General features: G+C 46.3%; 1 protein-coding gene across 4 annotated transcripts in view; it reads right to left on the minus strand.

The window, feature by feature from the left end:
• The window catches only part of LOC131281525 (glucose transporter type 1), a 73,714-nt gene extending 52,435 nt beyond the window's left edge, over nucleotides 1-21,279 (minus strand). For 2 of the 4 annotated variants that reach the window (XM_058310861.1, XM_058310859.1), the window contains exons 1-2: nucleotides 1,706-1,838; nucleotides 1,106-1,222 (exon numbers count right to left, since the gene is read on the minus strand). In XM_058310861.1, the coding sequence (XP_058166844.1) occupies nucleotides 1,106-1,222; nucleotides 1,706-1,838 (250 nt within the window). Of the gene's footprint in view, nucleotides 1-1,105; nucleotides 1,237-1,698; nucleotides 1,839-20,875 lie in introns of those variants that run through there. The other 2 variants (XM_058310860.1, XM_058310862.1) reach the window with 2 other exon arrangements.
• Nucleotides 21,280-21,538: the final 259 nt, after the last annotated feature.

Here is a 21,538-nt window from a genome sequence, read left to right on the forward strand (position 1 = left end):
CGCGTACGGTACCTTGAGCCGGTCTTCCTAAAATCAACAGCTATTCCAGTGCTTCAGACAGACCGCCCCAGGGTCGTTCCACGTGCAAACGATCCCAGAGCCCGTAAGACGAACGAGGAACCTGAGGTGGAACCCGGGAAGTGGTTCATTACATTCGGGCTGATGTATTCCTCGCCCCGGATCAATTTCAGATCACGCTTCCTTCTGCACCGGGGAGGGAGAGGGGGGCGGGGTTTAAAAGACGCAAATAAAATGGGCACGATGGAAAAGACGCCTGTGCGTTTCCTTGGCTTGTTTCTTTCATCTCGGTTTCCAGGAATCTCTGCCAAGTTTCAACCCAACGAAGGGTTTCCACCCCATACCGGGGTTTCAGAGGGAGGGGTTGGGAACCGTACCTTGTCAGGAAAGCTCCTCCCAGTGGGATGAGTTTATTCAAAAGTGAATAAATATACGAGAGAAGAAAAGTTGCCCACCGTTGTAGAGAATCCCTTCACTTTACCAGCAAACTTCCTCCAAGACCGGTTGGGAGTCGGATTGGGAAGGTGAAGTGTTTCTCCTAGTAAGAACCGCACATGCAATCATTTCCGGCAAACAGGATTTGCCATCGATTTCGGGAAGATGGAAATTGGAGAGAAGGGCTAGGGTACTCATTTAGTTTGACCATGTCGAGCATTTCCTTTATCATTGCGGTGGAATTATTTTTCTCATTTGAAGCCGCATCGAATCAAATGCATTTCAACCTGATCGACACCGATTAGGGTCTAGCTTAGTTCGGTGGAGCGTTCACAAAGCGGTGAAGGGGATCCCGTAGTTTTAAAATGTTGAGGACATCGACTTCGAGCAAATCTAACCATTTCACCACACGACCATAGGTCATTTGTACTCGGAGAACTAGAATTAGAGAGCCCAACTTAGAACTGGACTGGATTGAGCAGAGAACGAGAGGAGTCCGGGTCAACCGCACAGTGGAAAGGAATTCAATGAAAATAATATGTTTCAAGCACCAACCAGGGGGTGACGTCAAAGGTGGTTTGGGAAAGGATTGGTATGTGATTCCGGTAATCGAAGGGTGAAAAATATCGGTATGTCCATTAACTCTACTTACCGTCCGGGCGTACTCGAACTGGAGGTGAGGTCAGCTTGAGTGTTGATGACAGGGCCTGTGAATCCAGGGGCCCACTAAAGACATAATCATACGTTGCTTCCTGACTCAATGTTGATACTGTCGTTCGGTTGCGTTCGATTAGTTTTCATGTTTTTAAGCGTTATAAGTTTTTTATATCCCCGGAGCGGCATGGAAAGGAGAGAATGTGAATTAGAACAACTGGAGGTAACCGTTTGACGTTTACCAAACTGTCCATAATGAACGAACAAATACTTACGTGAAACGAAATCAGAACGTAACATTATCAACAGCAAACAAACAAAAATAAACCACCAAATCTATGCGTCTGACGCGGCATTGAAATACCGATCTAGTAGACGGGGCCGATCTGCAAGAGATTCACTACATGTCAGAAACAATCTAGTGATCCGTGCCGCAACAGAAAGCGAAAGCGTTATCAAAGCCAACCTATGACATAAACGGAAAAACGGAAACGCTAACAACTACTAACTACTACCAGCACTACCACTACTTCGGCAGGCGTTCATCTATCAAACGTGAGGTGAGGGGAGGGCCCTGGAAGCCAGAGCAACAACCAACCTGGATATACGGACAGCGGCTGCAGCACTTGCGTCGATCGCAATGGCGGTGGCAATGGTGGCAACTGAGGCTCGGGGCCGTTCGAAATGGAAGACGGAGGAGAGATCATCGAAGGGTCGCCGTTTGTCGCCATAACATGGAGACGGCCGGCTGTTGGGTTTTACGAGCCGATTTTTGTGGCCGATATTGATGTTTATTACGGGATTTTTCGTGGGTTTGTGTGTGCGTTTCGTTACGTTGGTTTTGTTCCAAGCATCCGGTGCACAGCGTTAGGTGAAATGGTGATGATGGTGTTGTTAGTAGGTCGAAAAGGACATCACGTCGGGGCGGCGCGTGGTGTTTGAAAGAGAGAACAGACAATATGAAATGTTAGTACCTGCTGTGTGAGGTCACGGGAACGATATCCATTTAGTTTTATCACACTACACGTGTTACGACACTGTCTTTTTTTATGTAAAATCATTATTTGATTTTCACCGTCTTTCACCCGGCTCGCCTCTGGCCAGTCATTTGGCCGTGCGACACCGAGGGGTTTTAAATAAACAATATCTGAAGTGTATACCACTCCAATAACACCTCTCCATACCTGCCAACCAGGCAATCGCAAATAATCACAAAAGCAGCACCAGCTTCTGCCCCAAAACCGTCCAAGTAGCCCGGTAACCCTAGGCCAATCGGGAACGGTAATAACTTATTCATCATAGCTTTCTGTGCTCGCGCTGCTAGCTTCCGGGCGGCGTTCGTTCCATCTATTCCTATCACCTTTCGGTCGAAGCGCAAAGTTACGCAAGTAGAATATGGAACGGTCCGGCCAACGCCTAAGACCCGGATCCCGGAAAAAGGTAGTCCACCGGAGGAACTGGCTGGAAGTTCAAACAGCGCTAACCCTTCGATAAACGTAAGTTACAGCGTCGTGGCGGGCGGCACGTAATTCCCGAATCGTGCCTGCCCGAGCATAAAGAAGTAATAAACAAAATAAATATCTCCTGTGGCGCCCACGGGCAACGAGGCGAGCGTGCCCCTGCCTTCGCCCTTGCCAGCATCGGTCGAGTTTTGGGGAGGTCAGTCGGGCGTGCAATCATCGGAGCACTACATCAGCGAACGAAGCCAGGATGGTGGAACCGGGATGTGGAAGCTTCCTCGAGCGCCTAGCCGCATACACACAATTGGACTCCTTTGTTCCGCTTCCGCTTTTATTTCCGAGTATTATCCCGACCACATACGAGTACATGCTTAGCTTTTTTCCTTCCGTTATATTCTCCAACAGCTACTCTCGGAAGCTCGGAAGTTTCTATCCAATTGAACACCACACATCGGCGAGGTGCTGCACACTAATGCGCTCCGACTACCACCCGTAACCGTTTCCGTTTCCGGCTCTTCCGGGACTGAGGTTTTGCATCTTCCGAGAATCTGCCCGAACGCAGACCGGGTTGATGTGTTTGTTGTCGGTCCGTTCTACTTTACTTCCTCCCAGAAAACAGAAGGCAACCGAATTGAAGAGTTATGGAGTCACGTCATTCCCAACTCGCTCGCCAAGGGAACGTCCAAAAGTTACCCTTCGAAAGGTTTAGCCCATCGTGCTGTGTGTGTGTAAGTATCGCTTCAGGTGGTGGATCTCTGAGCGCACGATGGCGCAAGGTCTACCTAGGTCTGGAAGGACTTATGGCGTTTGCAAGCGGTTTGCATACCACTCGCTAACCTCAACCCGGGGAACGATGAATCTTATCCTCCGATGCTTGCTGCCCACTCCACCAAGCGACACGGAGGATGTCCTACCGCAATCCCGAATTTCTTCGGCAAGCTTCGAATCTCTTTCGTGGCCACAAAGAATCGCCTCGCAGAACGGACGACAAAGACGTGCCAGGTTCCGAGTGTGTGTGTGTGTGTGTGTGTATGCAAATACTCCGACCAAGTACCAGAAGTTCTCGGAAAAAAGCCCGGGCAAAGAAATAGAGTGGCGCTTTCGGAAAGGATATTATTTTCCTTCAGGTGGTTGGATTCTGTTGCCATACGTGATACGTGAGTCTGGCTTTACGTTGCCGACATTCCTGCCGCATGCATCCAGGCCCATTCAAAAGGCACATCGGCTTTCAGCCACACACATACACAACCGGCACCCTCATTGACCAAACATTCCACAGCGCCACCGGAATGGAAAACGTGAATAAGTAAATATGTGCGATCTAAATAATATTTCACGGCTGGTTGCGGCAAAATAGAGGCTCTGCGCTCTTCTGAGCAGAGGCACACGTACACTATCTCCAACCGTTACATCACTGGCACACATACGAGACTGTGATATGATTCATGTATAACGCCAGGCTTTCGAGGGGGATACCTAATACCCCAAAGCGTCTCTCTATCTCTCCCTCTCTCTCTCTCTCTGGTTCTTCTTGCATTGAATCTGACGCAGTTTGGTCGAGGTCCGCGTGAGCAGGCCCTACTGGACCGGAGCTCCATCGGTTCCAGGGCACGCCCTGTCCCCCACGAGGCATGACAAGTCCCTCGGCTCGTTTAGGGATACCGGACGGATATGATGAGCACATCCCGGCGTGGGATCGCCGGCCTGCTGAGTTGCAAGTCAGCATCATGCGCTCAGGCCAGGGATGAATTTATTTTTTCCTCCGAAAGTATTTTGCCGGGCCTTTTGCCTTTTGTGTCGAATCAGTAGTTTATGAAATTATGGTTTCTGCGATAATCTTTGAACCGGATGCGCCTGAATTGTACCACTGTCCTCCCCTCCTTGGCCAACATACAGCGCTTCACTTTCCTTCCTTTCCAACGCCCTAATCCTTCGTATCACTAGCGACCAGGCGAGGGCCAGCCGAGAACCACCATCACCACAATATGGCTACTTGGTGCTTCGTGGTCGGAAAGCTCGCTCGCAAGGTTAGGGCATGTTTGGAGGATCGAATTGGATTGGTATGAATTGGCCTGGCTCGTGTGGCTCTTCGCCTCCGTGTCCCTCCCGGAGGGACTGGGATACAAGCGAGGAATTAGTTTGCCGGATGATTGCGGACCTTATGCGATTCTCGTGCGATTGAGTGAACGGTTGATTCATGCGTGCCATACCAAGCGCCATATACGGTGGTACACTGGCCGAGGCATGGCAGTATCAGGGGCTTGCGTCTTGACGATGATGTTGTTGATGGTCATAAGTGCTTCCCGTGCCGCCGCTCGTCTGCAAGATGGAAAATATGGACAGACAACCGCACCGAAAACGGTACGAGTGTTGGAACCGACATCGTCCCGAAATGCGGAGAGAGAGAGGGAGATAGATCGACGAAAGATGCTGAACGTTGGCAATCAATTGCCAGTTGTGTGCAGCACTGAGGCGTGTAAGATCTGCAATCCCGGCTAATGGCCGGGCGAAAGGTCAGTCAGGCAGCCTGTCATCCACCCACACCGGGATATCCAGTGGGTATTTCTTCAAACGAACGGATGTAGCCGATGGGTTTGAAGTGTATCTGGGAGCCTCAATCGAAGCAAATCAGGTACACAGAAGTTATGGATCAGATTATGAACCAAGTTCTCCGAGTTAAGCCACGGTTAAATCGTGATCGGCAGCTCAAACACTCAAAGTGGAAACAAATAATAATGTTAGCGAGCCAGACCGGCCTCTCCTATGTACGGAATCGAAACGGCGGGTGAATAACATCAGATTAATTTACAATCATAAATGCTAAAAGGCGATGATAGGCAACGTCCGTTGTGGTCTATATTGAAACGTGTTTTGTGACCTTTTGTGGAATGGAACGATGAGCTGGTCGATATCAAAGCCCTTCGATGGGTCGCATTACAATAATTTTAGCATCAGTATTCGTTTGAAATTAGCATTGCACTGATCCGATTAGTATTTGGTTTGGCAAAATGAAGCACATGTGGCTGATGATGGTTGTTCATTAATATTTAATAAAGGATTCTAATTGAACATCACTAGTCCAGCAGTTGTGACATTGTGCATTGATATTTTTATTTATTTATATTCAAATGACCTGCAGAAGAGTGTTTAAATTTAAAGATTGTTCCTATCTAACTGATGTTAGTAAAGTTTGTGTGCTGTAAGGTCGCATAGTAATTAAAGCATTGGTAGTATACCGCCAAGAATTGGATATCGTTTGCTATTTGTTTGGAATCCAGAAAACCCAGAACCTGGAAACAATGGGTACGAACCCAGAAAAGATCAAATTGGGCCGTTTGGTGAAGGGTCATAGGTTGAACCATTATTCCAAACCCTTGCCAAATGGAAAAGAAATAGAATCCAAGTTGATTGCATTCCACGCTGGAAGCAACAATTCCTTCCGCACGCAACTCATAGTCGTGCACGCACAAAGTGCAGCATAAGGAAGTGCTTCCATCAGGAGCTGCACGAGCTCCAAAGCCTCCGGAGCAAGACTAACCGTCGAAATGGTAGGTCTTTGCTAACTCGTCCACAAGCCGAAAGAACTTTCGCTGCATGTAAGTGCGATTATTTGCAATTATTCTTACGGGCGTGATAGGGTTTTCCTCAATCCGTTCCGGAAAACCCGGGCGCTACCAGCGGGCAAAGGTAAATCGTGCCGAACTGCGAACGATTGGCGCAGCTGGCAAAGGCAAGGTAATGGCAACCGGAAGCGGTGCACGAACGCAAACAATCACAGTCAGAAACGCACACCAAATGCCACTTTCAATTGGTTTTTACAAGCCAATTGCCCCCCGGTACCTTCGGGTTGGAATTCTGGCAACGTTTCAAAGGCATTCATTTGAATTGTTCTGGAAAATTCTGCTCCAAACAATTCTGGTATGAGTGGAAGGAGTGGAATAGGGACGAGGATGGGGCACGCGGGCAGCTACTTTTCCTGGCCATTTAGAAACCCACTGGTGGCACACACACACACACACACACAGACCCATTACACTCATCGAAAACAAAGCAATAAAATGCGTTCTTTCAGCTTTGTACCGCACTCCTTCCCCCCACTTCTTCCTAGAAGAAACCAGAGAAGGGATGGGTTGAAGAAAATTTTCTTGTTGTGAAATTGCTACATATTTTCCCTGCCCGCCCCCCTCGTGAATGCAACGAAACATGTAAATTAATCTCCGCACGCCAGGAACCGCTTCGGGGGGAGTTCATGAATTCTGAAGAAAAACTGTTAAGTGCCCCGCAATCCATCAAACGAAGGTGTACGTTAACATACCGCTGGGTGAACTGGGCGGACCCATTCCTTCGCTGGAGAACTTTACGCAGAATTAGGTCAATCAGTACACGTGTCTTTAAAAATGCACAACTTACCACCAGAAGTTATTAAACGCCATCGCAACCTGAGGCGTTTGTTGGAAAGCAATAAAAAGGAATGTCTTTAGCTTTAGATAGCCACCATTGCAAGGTTCTTTTCTGGATGCCATCCGTCCACTAGGTGGACCACAATCGATAATTTATGAACCAAATGTAGGTTAACCTTTGTTTTCCACGAAAACTCATTTTAAACTTCCATTGTCGCCAGCGCCCTGCTTTCTTACATGGACTTAAAAACTGCTTATGCCATTGGTCAGGGTTGGTCGGCAGAGAAACTCCACGAACAGTGGAGGGCATTTGTGGCAAATTGCCGTTCCAAATTCAGACGATATGTTTTATTCGTTCGACTGCTGTTTACGGGAATGGGTTGCCTTTTCTATACGTGTTTGAATCCACTGTTGAGGCTGAAATGCAGACAACAATATGGCTAGCCCCTGGGCAGGTCCCAAATGTTTTCAAGTGGGGCAGGTCGGCCATCGTAAATCGACCGTTTTTAAAGCGTTTTCGGTGGAATTTGTTTGGGTTGCCAAATAAAAACATATAAATAACGCATACTGAAGCGGTCCGGGCCGTTTCCTCCCCATTAGGGAGCGCGTCGTTTGAGTGTTTTTGAAGTTAGCGAACCCATTGTGAAATGGTGCCAGCGCGTTCGCTCTCGCTTTGGAGTCCATATTCTTTTATCCAGTTATTGCCGAAAGATTTTGTGACAAACGCTCAAAACAAAACCTAACAGCTGGGCAATAGCTGTATAGAAGGAAAAGAACGAGACAGAGCGGGAGATAGAGACAGAAATACTGGGTAAAAAAAGTTAAGAGGACGAAACGTAACCCAAAATGTCATAAATATTATGGATGCCGATGGTTGCCGACGAACGAACCGACGGATGGGCGGAAAATGGAACCCGCCACCGTTTCCCACCGCTGGAAAAAGCTCGGCGACATTGGCTGGCTCTGGCGACGTTGGAGAAATATGTTTCCAGGACATTCAAGAAATAGTCGCGTCGGCAGGGGGAGGGCAGGAAACGCCCTACAGCCTGGGGAGGGGGGGAAAATGTGAACTTCTCCGGGCAGCATCTCACCGAGTGATCAGCATTCCGGATGTGCACAATAAAGCATACATACATTTATAACGACCCTTCAGAAAGCCATTAAGGACATTAAATGGAAATAAACTGTTGGACACCTCATAAATCACGACCCCGGCGCAGAGTAATGAACGGAAACCGGAGTGAACCGGAGGTAAAGCCGAGCGCCAGGAAGGAGTGGGACCGGTCGGCTTTGAGCAAAGATATGCTATTTTGGGGCGATATTTGCATGCAAACATTGGATATCGGTCTAGGTGGACGTGAGTGTGACTGGGGGGGGGGGGGGACCTTCGGGTGGGCGTTGCAAGATTCCTACTCGAACTAATGATTCTCTCTCGGAACCCAAAAGGAGGCTCAACCGGAACGGTGAACGGTGCGAGAGAGTTATGGGTTGCTCTGGTTTCCGGCACATCCCATAGCGCCGAGCTCCGGATACTCTCAAGTGCGATAATTAAGCAAACCGCAACCCGATTCCATTTTTAAGAGCACATATTTATTTATGAAGATTTTGGATCAATAATGTTACAGGCTCGAAGGTTCCATGTTTGGCATTTGCAAACGAAACGTGTCTTCGTAAGTAATCAATCGTTTTGTAGAACTGATGGCCAGGTCTTGGATGGGATTCAAATCTACGATGCTGATGGTATGTCTTGGCCAGTCTAGAACATTTAGTCCTCAACATACGCGTATCCCGGACATCTCGTGGAATGATAGGAAAGCCATGCGTTAAAGTGCATGAAAAAGGATAAAATCCAGAAAAAAAACTCTCAGAATTTGAAATAATGGTTTGTTACTGAGTTCTTTCTAAAAACAATGAGACCTAAATCGAAAATCTAATTAAAAGTTAAGCCTTTCTTATACAAATTTTCCGACCCCCACGTTTATCAACAATGGGAAACAATATAAAGAAGTTTGACAAACAACCAATTCTGAATTCATTCGTCAAAATCAATCACTTAGCAGTTGAGCTGTTTCATCAATGGATTCCGGAAGACTTAGAGAAACATTCTTCTTCCTCAAACGGCATTTTCCAAACCCAAACGATCGATCGCGTCTGATTCGGAAAACTGTTTACCCTGGAGCTTCGGCATAGTTAGGAAAGATACCGTGTGGTTCCCCTTTTTTCCTAAGGATCGCTCCACATAACTTTGCCTTTGAGGATGAAATATTTCACCAGCTTTTACGCCGCACCAGGCGCCTCCATTACAAAGGCTGCTTAGTTTTAGAACATAAATTATGTATTGTGATATTCGGCGTGTGTGTGCGTATGTTTGCCAGTAAACTTTCGGAACACTTGCCGAACCAACCAACCGGACCATCAAACAACGTGACCCCATGCGAGCGCCGCACTGATAAAGTGATAAATGATTCATAAAATCTTCCGGACGCTCTTTGGGCGCCGGTAGAAGGATTTTTTTTTGCTTTGTCTTTGTGCACCAACGCTCCTTCAGGGTGCCTATTTGTGCCCATTTACCATCACTTTGCCCTTTTCCAGTGGCACGGAATACCGACATTCCCATCACCCGACACACAAAGAGGTCAATATGTTGCAAACAATGCACGAGGCCTCGCCGAACCGAGGTTAACAACAGTTGCGCCTCCTTTTTTGATTGATAGCGTGGGAATCCTCCCCACCATACGGTGCTTGTGCCGCGTAGCTTATGTTCCACCGGGGGGGTGCACTGGGTACACGGTGTTTTCGAGCGTACCACCTCCCCGCTCCTTACCTTCCTTGCCGAATTGGAGCCCTTTTGGTAAGTGTGACCTTTTGCGGTGTTTCTCGTTACTGCCTGTTAGATGATTGATAGCTCTGATTGAACGCACAATCGGAATCGGAAGGGCTGGCCGCACCCGGTTTTCACCCGCAACCCTCGCCCACCGTTTTGCAGGTGTCAATGCCGGTGGAAAGGTAATCGTTCACCTTATTTCCATGATGAGTTTTTCTGTCCTTCCCTGCGTGCCATGCCAATCAGCGGACCGAACAAGGAGTCTTTTCTTCCCAAACGTCCTGTCCCTGTTCCTGACGTCAGCTGCCTCTGGTTCCTTTTTTTTCGTTTTGGTTATACTCCTTACCCACGGTGGAAGGTAGAAATGTACCGGAAGGAAACAGCAATCCATCGCCCTTTGCCATCGATTCCCACCGCAACGGTGGGGCACCTCGGGGGCCCCGTGGCACACACACAAACACATACACATACCGACGACTACACACCTCGTCGCGTGTCGAGTGACAGTCAAATTAACGAACGTCGGATGTGTGTCTATCGATACGATTATTATTTGTGATCGTTTCTGTCCGGCTGGGGGTATCATTTATCAAAACCCAATCGAGGACGACGTAAACGTGCGTGAAACGGGTGGCACACATTCATCCCCCCCCCCCCCCCCCCCTCCACAACTCCCCAGGGCTGCGTCAGAGGCCGCGTGAGGAAATGACAAGAAATCACTCAATTATCCTTATGCTATCAGAGAAAGGAAAAAAAAGGAGTGAAATGGTCGAGGAGGGATAAAACGCACCACCAGAAATAAATGATCTGCACTCGGGGCCCGATTGAAAGGTGTGTTTGTGTGGATGCGATAGTGAACAGTATCAGCACTCCCGATTTTCTTTTGTGCGTTTTTGATGGAGACAGTTTCAAGGACCACTCGCGCCAATCGGTGCTACTCCTGATAGCGATGTCGATGGAAGGCTGTCGATATAAATGATCGCTTCATCAAGAGCCACTCCACCCACGTTTCTTTGCAGGCGACACATTGGAGAGCCATACGCACCAGTAGCCAGTACGAGCCACGGATGGTTCTACTCTTTCCAAATCCAATGGCTTTAATACATCCGAAGATAAATGATCGTAAAGGTTTAAATTCGTTGGGAGAGCAACCAAGTACTTGGGAAGACAGAAAGTTCCTGATGACGGAAAAATGAGAGCTCGCAAGTGTGGGAATTCTCATTGAACGGTTTTAAATCCAAACTTCATTTGTTATTCTTACCTGTAACATATCACACTTTACAGAACTCGATCTGAAACTGACGACAAATGGCGCTCATCCATACACAAAACATACAGTGTTGGTCCTGAAAAAGGGATCCAAGCTTTCGAAAATATCCGATAGCTATTCAACCAGTTCCAACTTCACGGTCTACGACCGAATTGCGAAAGTAACGAGCCAAGACGCTCCGGTTCAATGGTCGCGTTTCTTCATCCCAAGATGCCCAGGTGGTAGAGATGCGATGCAACCGAATTGGGCGCGTTGGGGTGGAAAATGAGATTCTGCATTTTTCAACAGTTTGTCGTCGTCAACCGGGACCGTTGGCATTTTGCTTGCGTAAAAGTAGTTGGTTACTAATGGCTTGTTGGTCATTTCATCGCGAAGGCGTGAAGCATGATGGTCGTAAAGTTTTAAAGAAGCATAATGCCAGAGAAAAGTATATATTTATTCAAAAGTCCAAGTAGGGAAAGTTGCAAAAACGTTTTCTTTCATAATCACTGGCATGTTTGAGAAAGCATGAGAAATTAATCAAATAAAAACATAAGCTCTAAACTTTGAATCCCAAAAACTATGTAAAATAAATTTCATATCAACGGGAGAATGCAATAAGCATTTCCGCAAAATTTTTAATGTCTTTCGTTAACTACCAAACCAAATATATAAATACCTCTATCAAAGAGCTATCACTAAAACAATGCATTATGAATATATAAACATCCAAAATAGATTATAACAGTTTAAAGTACTTTAAAGTCAACAACAAGTACAATTAAACATAGTTTTTTAAAACGTACGCAAAATTAGAAGGACAAAAATGTAAGCGTCTCCGAAAAATAAAAACCATTTTGAAACTATCTAAAGATTACGCGATCAAACACATCAGAGTCTATAATAATCGTGTCCCTCAAATAAGGGTAGGGTAATGAAAAGTGTTCATAGCATTATGAATTATTTGCCCTCTGTTTGGCACCGACCCACACTAACGTTGCTGCATTATTCGGTCCGGTTATGTTCACAGTTTCCCAGCCAGCTGAAGGGTTGCCCAAAGTAACGGCCATCTGTCGAAATGCTGCCAAACGTGACATCAACAGCAATCGTCGCAGTCGCATCCCATCGGGCACCGACAGTGCCGACCGACTCTTCCGCGTGTCGGAAAACCACCCAGACCTGGCGGCCCTCCGGTGCGAGGCGGAGTCTTTGAGTCGGTGGTTTAATGCTGGAATCCCGCTGGAAGTTGGCGTTTACTGCTGTCGCCACCGAAAGCCCGCTGCTGCTGTTGCTGAGCAATGGAATGAATAATTTAGTTTTAAAACAGTTGTCAACAAGGACTTAAATATTGGATGATGGAATTTTCGGTACCAAGCAGGGAAAAGTCAATCCCGTCCCGTTCTACCGTCATCCCGTTTGCTTCGGCTGAGTGATCCAAAGTTCTACCTCCACAAACCCACGGGATACCTGGGATGAGGTGCTCTGAGTGTGAAGTGTAGAGGAGTGGAGTTTCAAAATTTTATCCATTAATGCTATGTGAAAACTAAGCAGGACATGTTGAGGGACACAGTCATGCTTTTGTCTGCGATGTGCAGCGATGTGTGTGAAATGGTTGAAGCCGGAAAGGAGTTATTTTACATTTCATAAGCTCCATTCTGTTGGGTGAAGCGTATGATTTGGAGAGTTTCGAAACTGGAGTGGTTTTTGATGCGAGTTTTCAACCCTTGTGAATGGTAGAAAATTGTAATAGCGATGCTAGAACATCGCAATTACAATATGAAGCACCATATCCACAACCAAATTTATCCCATACAGTTTGCCATCAGTTGAGTTTATTTGCTGTTTGTTAAAAAAAACAACAAATCAAAACATGAAAATATTCGTACAATGCAAATTTAGCTACCAACACGGTAGCTTTTCATAGTGTAAACATATTATTTGCATTACCATGAAAAAAACACACCAAAAAAAAGGAAACTGCATACATCCTCCATGCTAGAGCGTTTCGAATTCCACTTCAAAGACGAACCGGCACAAATGCGCCATAAACCATTTCCATTCGGCAGGACATAATGACATCGTTTGGGAAAACATTCATCGATCGGGAAAAGCGCACACGGGTATCACCGTTGAAAGGGAGAAAAACAATTCGGTCGCGAGAAAAGAGACATCGAACTGTGAAATGCAAAGTGCCGTTCAAAATGGGTGCTCGCAACAATAAACATCGGTAGCGATAGCGATCGTATTAAGCCCGTGCGAACACGAAACCGATGTACATACGCAAGGGAAACATATCAGTTAAAATGAAAACTCGTTTCCGCCGTGTGTATACAGTGTGTGCGTTCGCTTCTCGAAAGTGGTTCGTGTTACTTGCTTTCGGGAGTGTGGGAGGTTTTTTTTTGTCATTCCATTCCTACACAACATTACCTCCCTATGGAAATATGGAAACGAATGTCGGTGAAAATTGGGAACAAGAATTGAAATTGCGCCAAATGTTGCAAAGCGTAATTTCTGCTGTATTCGCCTTTTTAGAGCTGTGTAAAACTTAAGATACACAAAATACATGATATAATCAGTAGTGTTTCTTTTAATAGATCTACATCCAAGGCCGAAAGTGATTGGACATTGTTAACTTGACAGTCCAACTATCGTTTTCGGGGAACTTAGTACTCGAAGGGAGAGTATATTCTAAAAAGAAATCAGTTTTTGTTTTCCGGGTTGTCTATGTGTAGTCTACTAAAAGGTTAAGAAACAACTTCTAAAATAACTGTGATAGTTTTCGTACATACAAAATTTTGCAAAGGAGTTAAATAACATAAACGTCATAGACCATTCTTTAACACGTTGACTGCCATGTCACTCAAAAGTGGGAAATCAGTTCTAAAAAGTTTTTGGCCTATAAATAAATAAATAAGCAGCATAAAAAATATAGTAATATTTAATATTAATTCTTTGAGAAGCTTAGTTTTTGCTTAGCCTTCAAAAATTGTTGGTTTAATAAATGTTAAAAACAAATTTTATTAAAAAAGATTGTACTAAAACAGTGTGCTAAAAACGCTTGGCAGTCAACGTGTTAAGTTGTCGTGCAAGTTTTGAACACAATGAATTAAAGTATTGAAGTTACACTGTTGGAATACACATAAAAATAAATTTGTTAAAAAAAACTTTCAATTCCGGAAAAACTACAACCAACCTTCCAAAACACATTGACATCTCTCTCATCTCTTTGTCTTACATGTCTCCGGTAAGCCGTGAAAACCATATCTAATCTCCGAGGATAGGATTTTCCCAACCCATAACAGTGCGTCCCCGACGATTTAGTCCTTTTGGAACATCATTTGATTTTATTACCCAACGCGCAGCTGAACGGAGATTGTGCTTCGTGTCTTGATGCTTGGCACTGGGAAACCGCATGACCGATCGCCGTCAGCATGGGGGGGTACGTTGTTTTCGGAGGCGGTAGGAAAATTGCAAACTCAACTGCGTCGACGGAGACGGCAGAGCGCCGAGGGAATTGGTAATCGCCACAATGTAAAAAAAAACGAAATCATCTACTCGCCTCGTTTCGCCGGGAAGGTTCGATTGATCCAACGGTTGCGCTGCTCCGCTACAAAGCTCACGGGAAATTATTTGGGTTTGTCAATTGGACGGGCGTCTTCATCCATCTTTGTTCGGTCTTTTTTTCTGGGATTTTTTCCGTTACTAACGCCTTCCCAGGGAAAATGGGTTAAAATAAAGCAGCGGTGGCGTAAACTGGAAACTGAAAACCATTTCCAATCGGTTACGCTCATGTCGTTCGGGTGAGCTTTGCTGTCGTCCTGGGTGATACCGTCCCCCCGACAAGGATGGGCAAACAAGCAATCCCTTGCCCTTTTGCCGCACGGTTCTTAACTATCGTGCGGCGAACGAGGGTTTTCCTTTTTTCTTCACATCGAATTCGGCAAACGGCAACGAGCTATTTTGCTCCAATGCGAACACGAGATTCGTCTGCGCTCGGAAGGAGTTCCCTGGTGGCCGCGAATCTTCTCCCCGCTCACGCGTCACTTCCAGCCCCACCGCGCCTCGGGAAAGTCGGGAAGGTCACGAATGGGTTGACGGCGTAAAATTGAAATCAACTGCAGCCGTCTTTCGGTTGTCGAACTCGATTACTCTGCCATGTCTGCCATGGCGTCCCAGCAGGGTCTGTGAGGTCTGTGGAAACCGTCAAACCCGCCCCGCCCTGCTTAAGCCACGAGCGTAACCCGGCACGAATCGTCAGCCGGTCCTCTGCTTTGGTGCACAATAAAATTGATAAGATATGTTATACTGACGGTTTTATTGACGCTACCCACCCATTCGAAATGGGAATGGCGCTGCGGTTAAAGCTGTTCGACCGTATCACCCCTAAGGAAGTGAAATAACAGAGCGCGCGCCCCCCCAGGAACGGGGAAAAACTTTGCGTCGGACAGAGCGTGTTCCTTGTCTGGTTTATCTCCAGTAAGCCAGCGAACAATGGACAAACAAACAAAACCGATACCGAAGATAAATAATTAGATGAACCTATCGAGACAACCGCTGCACGATTTGCCTGCGGTCGATCTCCAAGGACCTCCCCCTGCCGGTGCCGGTCCCGGGCGCTTGCGGCCGGAGATTCGATTGAAGTTTCAAGGGAAAGATTTAATTATGATAAGTGACAGGTCTGACGCATCGGACGGATGAATGTTATCGTCCCAGGGACCGCACGGACCGATTGACTTTCAGACACGGCCGGAAATTAGATTCCGAGATTGCTCCAAATCTTCCACCATCCGTAGTTTGTTTGGGTAATGCTTTAAATGCTAACTGAATTAAGGCGGTTACTTATTGCACGAACACGTCAATTATTAAAGTTCCAACTGCCATAATTGGATCAACATTGACCTTTGAGTTGAAGAAAATGGGGCTAAGAGTACGATAAAACAAATCAAAAGTAATTCCAAAACATCTCGAGCAAGCAGTGGTTTTAATAAAAATTTATAAAGCAAACGAGTAGTTTCACTCTCGTCATAAATTATATTTGAAGTTAGATAAACTGCAAGTAATTTCAGATAATAATCTATTTTTAACAATCTTCATCCTAATCAAAGGAGAAGAAATATTTCGAAAGAAAAGTTTTTTAACATAATCCACACAAAAAGAGGAAAAACTGCGGAACTTCAATCCCTCCAACTCGCTACTCATTGATATAAATTAGCTATTTGTAGCATCGTTTTCCCGCACCCAAACCAGCTTGGGCCGACGATGACCACACCATTTTCCCGATTGACGTTAACCCCGATCTTAGAAGGAAAAATGGCTCAGTATCAAGCAATAAATAGTAGCAAATCGGCAAAGTCAGAATAAGCGATGGATTTGGGGGTCACTCCAATCCTTCCGGCAGATAAGAGTGGATGCTCGATCGTCTAGAGGAGTAACCCGTTTTGGGGGGGTTTGGTGTGGAAAAGCAAGCCAAGAAGGAGCCACCGACAATCCGATGATTAATTCGTCCCGTAAGTACAGTTTAAGTCGGTAATTATGTGCTAATGTAGGTTTTTCGCTCACTTCCACACTCGAGCTCCGGGCTTCGGGTGTGTCTTTTCTCCATTTTTTTGGTTTGGACTTCGTATCCCAAAAACAACAATGACGGCAACAAAACCTAGCACCGAAACACACCGGACGACGATGAATTTAGATTAGTGAGCGAAATGAGCAACCGCAAGCAAAACGTAGCTCACGAGGGCCCGACAAATGGCAACAATTTCACCCCCTCCCCCACCCTGTTTTTCCATCCACCGGATACAAAACTTTCCACATTCACCCCCACCAGGGGAGGAATGGGTACCCGGGGGCAGGGTCCCGGGGCGTTCGAAGGAACGGGACCGTGAGCCCACAATAAATGGATGGAGCATAATAAAAGCTCCACATGCGAGCTCCCCCGAAACGCTCGGCTAGGATGAAAAGCGAAAATAAATAATGCAACCGAGCCGCTCGTCGGCGACGAAACGAAATGGCTCATTTCTGCAGAGCGCTCGTACGTACGCTTCCTTTCGTGAGTGTAGCCTTTCCGGTGTCACCCCGAGGGTCTAAGTGAGCCGACGGAGCGAAACATAGAAAGAAACGGCAAACCGAGCTGGATAACTTTGAGCCGACCTCACCTAACTGAGATCGATCGAGAGTGGAAAGGAATTGTTTTTGGTTTGGGCCCGTTTGGGGCCGTAGATATGTGTGTGCTACTTTGTGGACATGCTGTTTGAATGAGGCAAACAATATCCAGCAGGTACGTGTTGGAGCAAGCAAAGGCCATTTTCATACCGAAGCTACTCACCCAAACACACACACACACATGGTCATTTCCTGCCACGGAAAAGGAGCTTATGCTTGCGTACATGAATAATGCGCCTGGGAAAAAGTTATCCCCCGCTTCCCGCCCCATCAACGGCATAAATAAATTAATACATTAAAAGAAACTGCTTACGGCGAGAGAGTTTACCGAATGTTTGTTTGGGATTGTTGTTTTCCCTTTCCGTGCTTCTTTCGTGATTTTTCACTCGACGGAAAACTGCAGCGGCTCGGTTGTTGAAAAAAACAAAATAAACCCAAACAAAAAACAATCTTTGAAAGACACACACAAACAAACAAGCAAAACAAAAAAAACTCTTCCTACTTGCAAAAGTTCTTTCCCGTTAAAAGCTGCTCGAAAGTAGATTGTAATCCACCGTCCACCGACGAGTTCAGTTGCTGCTCTGCACTGCAATGGGAGAGCCAAATTTAAAATGTACAGCTCGAAGTAACAAAAAAAAAAACGGATGGAAAAACTACGATTTCAATCCAGAAAATGAAATTTCCAACCCCCAAAAAAGTAACAAGAGGATTAGTTTGCAAGCGGCAACTAGGGGAGAAAGAAACCAAAGCAACCAATTGGAAAGTGAAAAACTGCAGATAAAAACGAAACATGTAAGATAGATTGGGTAGGAAAAAAATACGAACCGTCATCTAACAAAAACACGTTCGAAAGAGTTTCCTCCCAAAAGACAAAAATTGCATGCAAAAGGAGCTACAAACTTCGAAGTAGCGGGAGTGCAAGCGAAAAAAGGGAAAAACAAAATAACCAGCTCCGATTCCAACATCCCTGCTGCGATCATGGGGACGCCGGACGCCAAACGGATGAGTGACCAGCGTGACGCGAACCGGTGAGAGGAACAGCGGCGAGGGCACATAAAACCCAAAGCAGCGGCAACACACCGAACATTGGCTAACATTAGCCGACATCGTTCTCAGCCAATGAATCGGCTGGCGAAATGGCACCGTGAAATAAGGGCATCCCCGCTAAAGAGTGGGTTGGTTGTTTGTAAAAACAAAAAAAAAACAAGGAAAGACACCGACACCGGGACTATGCTCCGGATGGTGGAATGTTATGGCCATCGTCAAAGTGGATAAAACGGGGCGACAAACAGCACGAAAAAGAGAGAGAGAGAGGGCTGCCTGCGCTCGGTAACTCCATGGAACCCTCAAAAAAGGCCCGAAGGCTCATTGTGTTGGCGATGGCACGATTTTCCGCAAAAGGACGAGTACGACACAACGTGACCATCACCGTTCGCTCGATGCACCACCACCTCTTCGGGACCTCGGCGTCTCCTGGAATGGGGAAACCCCACGAAAACGTCACAGCCGAAAATCGGATCTCGAATGGGAAAGCGGGGGATGGAAAGCGTCAAGCACAAGGGCCGGGGCGGAAAGTGGGGAGTAAATCCGGGCAGTAAATCCAGGTCATCGTCGTCATGCTCCGGTTCGCTTTTGACTCGTCGGAAAAAGCTGGCCAGTTTGGAATGGCTTCTGGGGAGCTCGGGAAGGCCGTGTGGAATGCGTTTCCTCCATTGGGATACCATTTTTCCTCCCCACACAAAACTCGAACTTGTCAACGCACACACACACACACACACACATACGGTCCTGGAGGCGGTCGCACATGCCGTCGTCCAGTACGGCTGCCAAGCGTCCGTCCGAGCCCGGGAACCGATTGCGATTCGTGTGAGCGATGGAGGCGCCTGGTGCCGGGATCGAGTTAAGCGGAAAGATAAACCCCGAAACTACCCTGCAAGCGCATTTTCGGGTGGGTGTGAAGCGTAAACAGTGTAGCGCTTGTTTTTCGCTTTGTTCCGTTTTGGATTCCCCCCACCCCCACTCTCCAATCCTCTGCACGCTTGGTGGACGGAGCTCAAGGAGGGGCCATTGTTAGACGTTCTGTGTTTGACAAACGGCAGTGTCTTGCAATTTTCCTCGCCGTTCCGGTTTCCAAGTATTTTTCGATGTTTTAACCACCTCCAAGGATGTGAAAATCCTCGATCCTCGCACAACCGTACCGTGCGACGGGAGGTCAACATTGTGGTAAACCCGTAAATGCGCCCCCGGTTTACCACCCCCGGAGCCTTTATCCGTAAAATATGCACCCGTACTTGCAGCCCGAAGAACACGGCCAGCTAATGATGGACCGGTGACGGACGGTTGGGTGGGCTTGTCTTTGCGGTGTGGTTTACACACTTCGCTGCCCCTTTCAATCTTCACAAATCACATGATGGCCGGGCAACATTGTGTCATTATGTCCGGTGGGGCGGTTGCAGCCGATTTTACAAGCCACCGCAAACGGAAGCACGAGTGTGCGCGCGCACTTCGTGAAGCTTCCGAACGCAGTGACGTCCTAAGGTTTGGGGTGGACAGCCATTTTTCATCATCATCACAGAAACACGACACGGGCAAACCCACGGTCCTCTAGCGCGCTCCAACCACGAACGCTTTTATCGTCGCGCGCGTCCGTGCTAATCTTTATCGTTGACTTTACAATCCCCTGACCAAGAAGCCCCCAGAACAAGCGCATGTAAAATGGCGATGGGAAAGGGACGTAAACCGGAGCAGTCGAGCGTAGTTAAATCTCCCCTTTTTTCGCGATAAGACCAGACAACTTCAAAAGGCCAGTCGGTCGAAATTTCTGGTCGCAAGAGTTGTCTGTCACAGTCTGCACTACTTTACTTCGCTCTTCTAGTTCAATCTGTTTTCTTTTTTTTACACCTTTTGAGGGAGAGAGGGTGGGGCTTTTCATTTGCACACAAATTTGGCCGCCAAAATGCAGCCCAACGACTTGTTTTGTTATTCAAATTATCTCCATTCCGCGAAAATGACCGACGATGAGCAGGTTTGGCCTCGTGTTGTGGAAACTGTTAAGATTAGCTTCCGTGCTTCGTAAAGGGATTTGCTCCAAATGTAAGAAGAAACAAGCACGGACACTAGAATATGAAGACCAAAGGGGAACTTACTTGTTTTTATTATAGCACAAGACAAGCTGTCGGTTTATGAAGCGAGCTCCTTTTGCAAATGATTCGTTATCCAAACGAAAAGCCCCATCATTTTTGTACTCGACGTCAACTAGGAATTAATTGTTTACATTTTAATTTTGCAGTTTTGTTTATTTTCTAACAATTTTTTGATTATGTTTGCATAACAGACGATATTTTTTCAGGTTTACTTTCCGATTTAGATGTTTTTTGAAGAAATTTGTAGCGCTGTCATCAACTTATTTGAAATATTTCAAGCTGATCAACATTTGATAGAAATTTAAACCATCACAAGAAAAATTTTAAAATTGAATATTTGAAAAGCAAATGACACGAAAAGTAAAAAGGTTCACTCAATCGCATGGTCAAAGATCTGAATCTTAGAGGAATATTTTAATAGTTATATCGTGTGTCGTGGGAATTATAATAAAGTTGACTGTTTGACAGGGTAACTAAACTGAGTGCTGAAAATAATGTTATACAAAAAAGTACACCAATACTCTTCATCTTACCTTAATAGTCAGTCCAGCCATTTCGGGCATCCACTAGCAGGTTGAAATTTTGCGTCCGTTTCCGACCGGAAAGGATACTACGCCCCCAGAAAAGCGTAATCACCACTCGACAGCAGACACTTTCACAATCCACTCGCGTACCCCGCAGAATGCTACTTCACCAAATGACCCTGATGTCGGATTCTAGCATCGCCTTCCGCTGTTGCCAATTCCTGATGGCGATGTGTCACTCATACGCAACACAACGACGAGCACAACGGTGGTCAGAAATGAAGTTGAGCGAATTTAGATGAATCTTTTCGACTGAAAAACCCGTACCGGTTTAGGTTGAACACTGCACAAGATGTCTCGTCTCATTAATTTAACAAACGTCAACTTTGCCTTTTGGTTTTCTTTCGCGCAATATTTTTGGCTGGCGAAAAAACAACTGAAGCGTGTGCTAATGTTTCCGGACGTTTCTGTTTATACTTTTACTGCTTTCTACGGCGCCAGAGGAAACCGCGAACAATTGTCGAATTACACTCACTCACACTCGGGGTCACCCGAGAAGAAACCACCGTCTTTTGGACGATCTCGAAAAACGAAAAAGAAAATGGGACGACACGGCTACAACACGCGTAAACACCGGGACATCGGAGCGTTTCTAACACAATTCCACCACCA

This window comes from Anopheles ziemanni, chromosome 2 (genome assembly GCF_943734765.1).
Source record: "Anopheles ziemanni chromosome 2, idAnoZiCoDA_A2_x.2, whole genome shotgun sequence".
NCBI lineage: Eukaryota > Metazoa > Arthropoda > Insecta > Diptera > Culicidae > Anopheles > Anopheles ziemanni.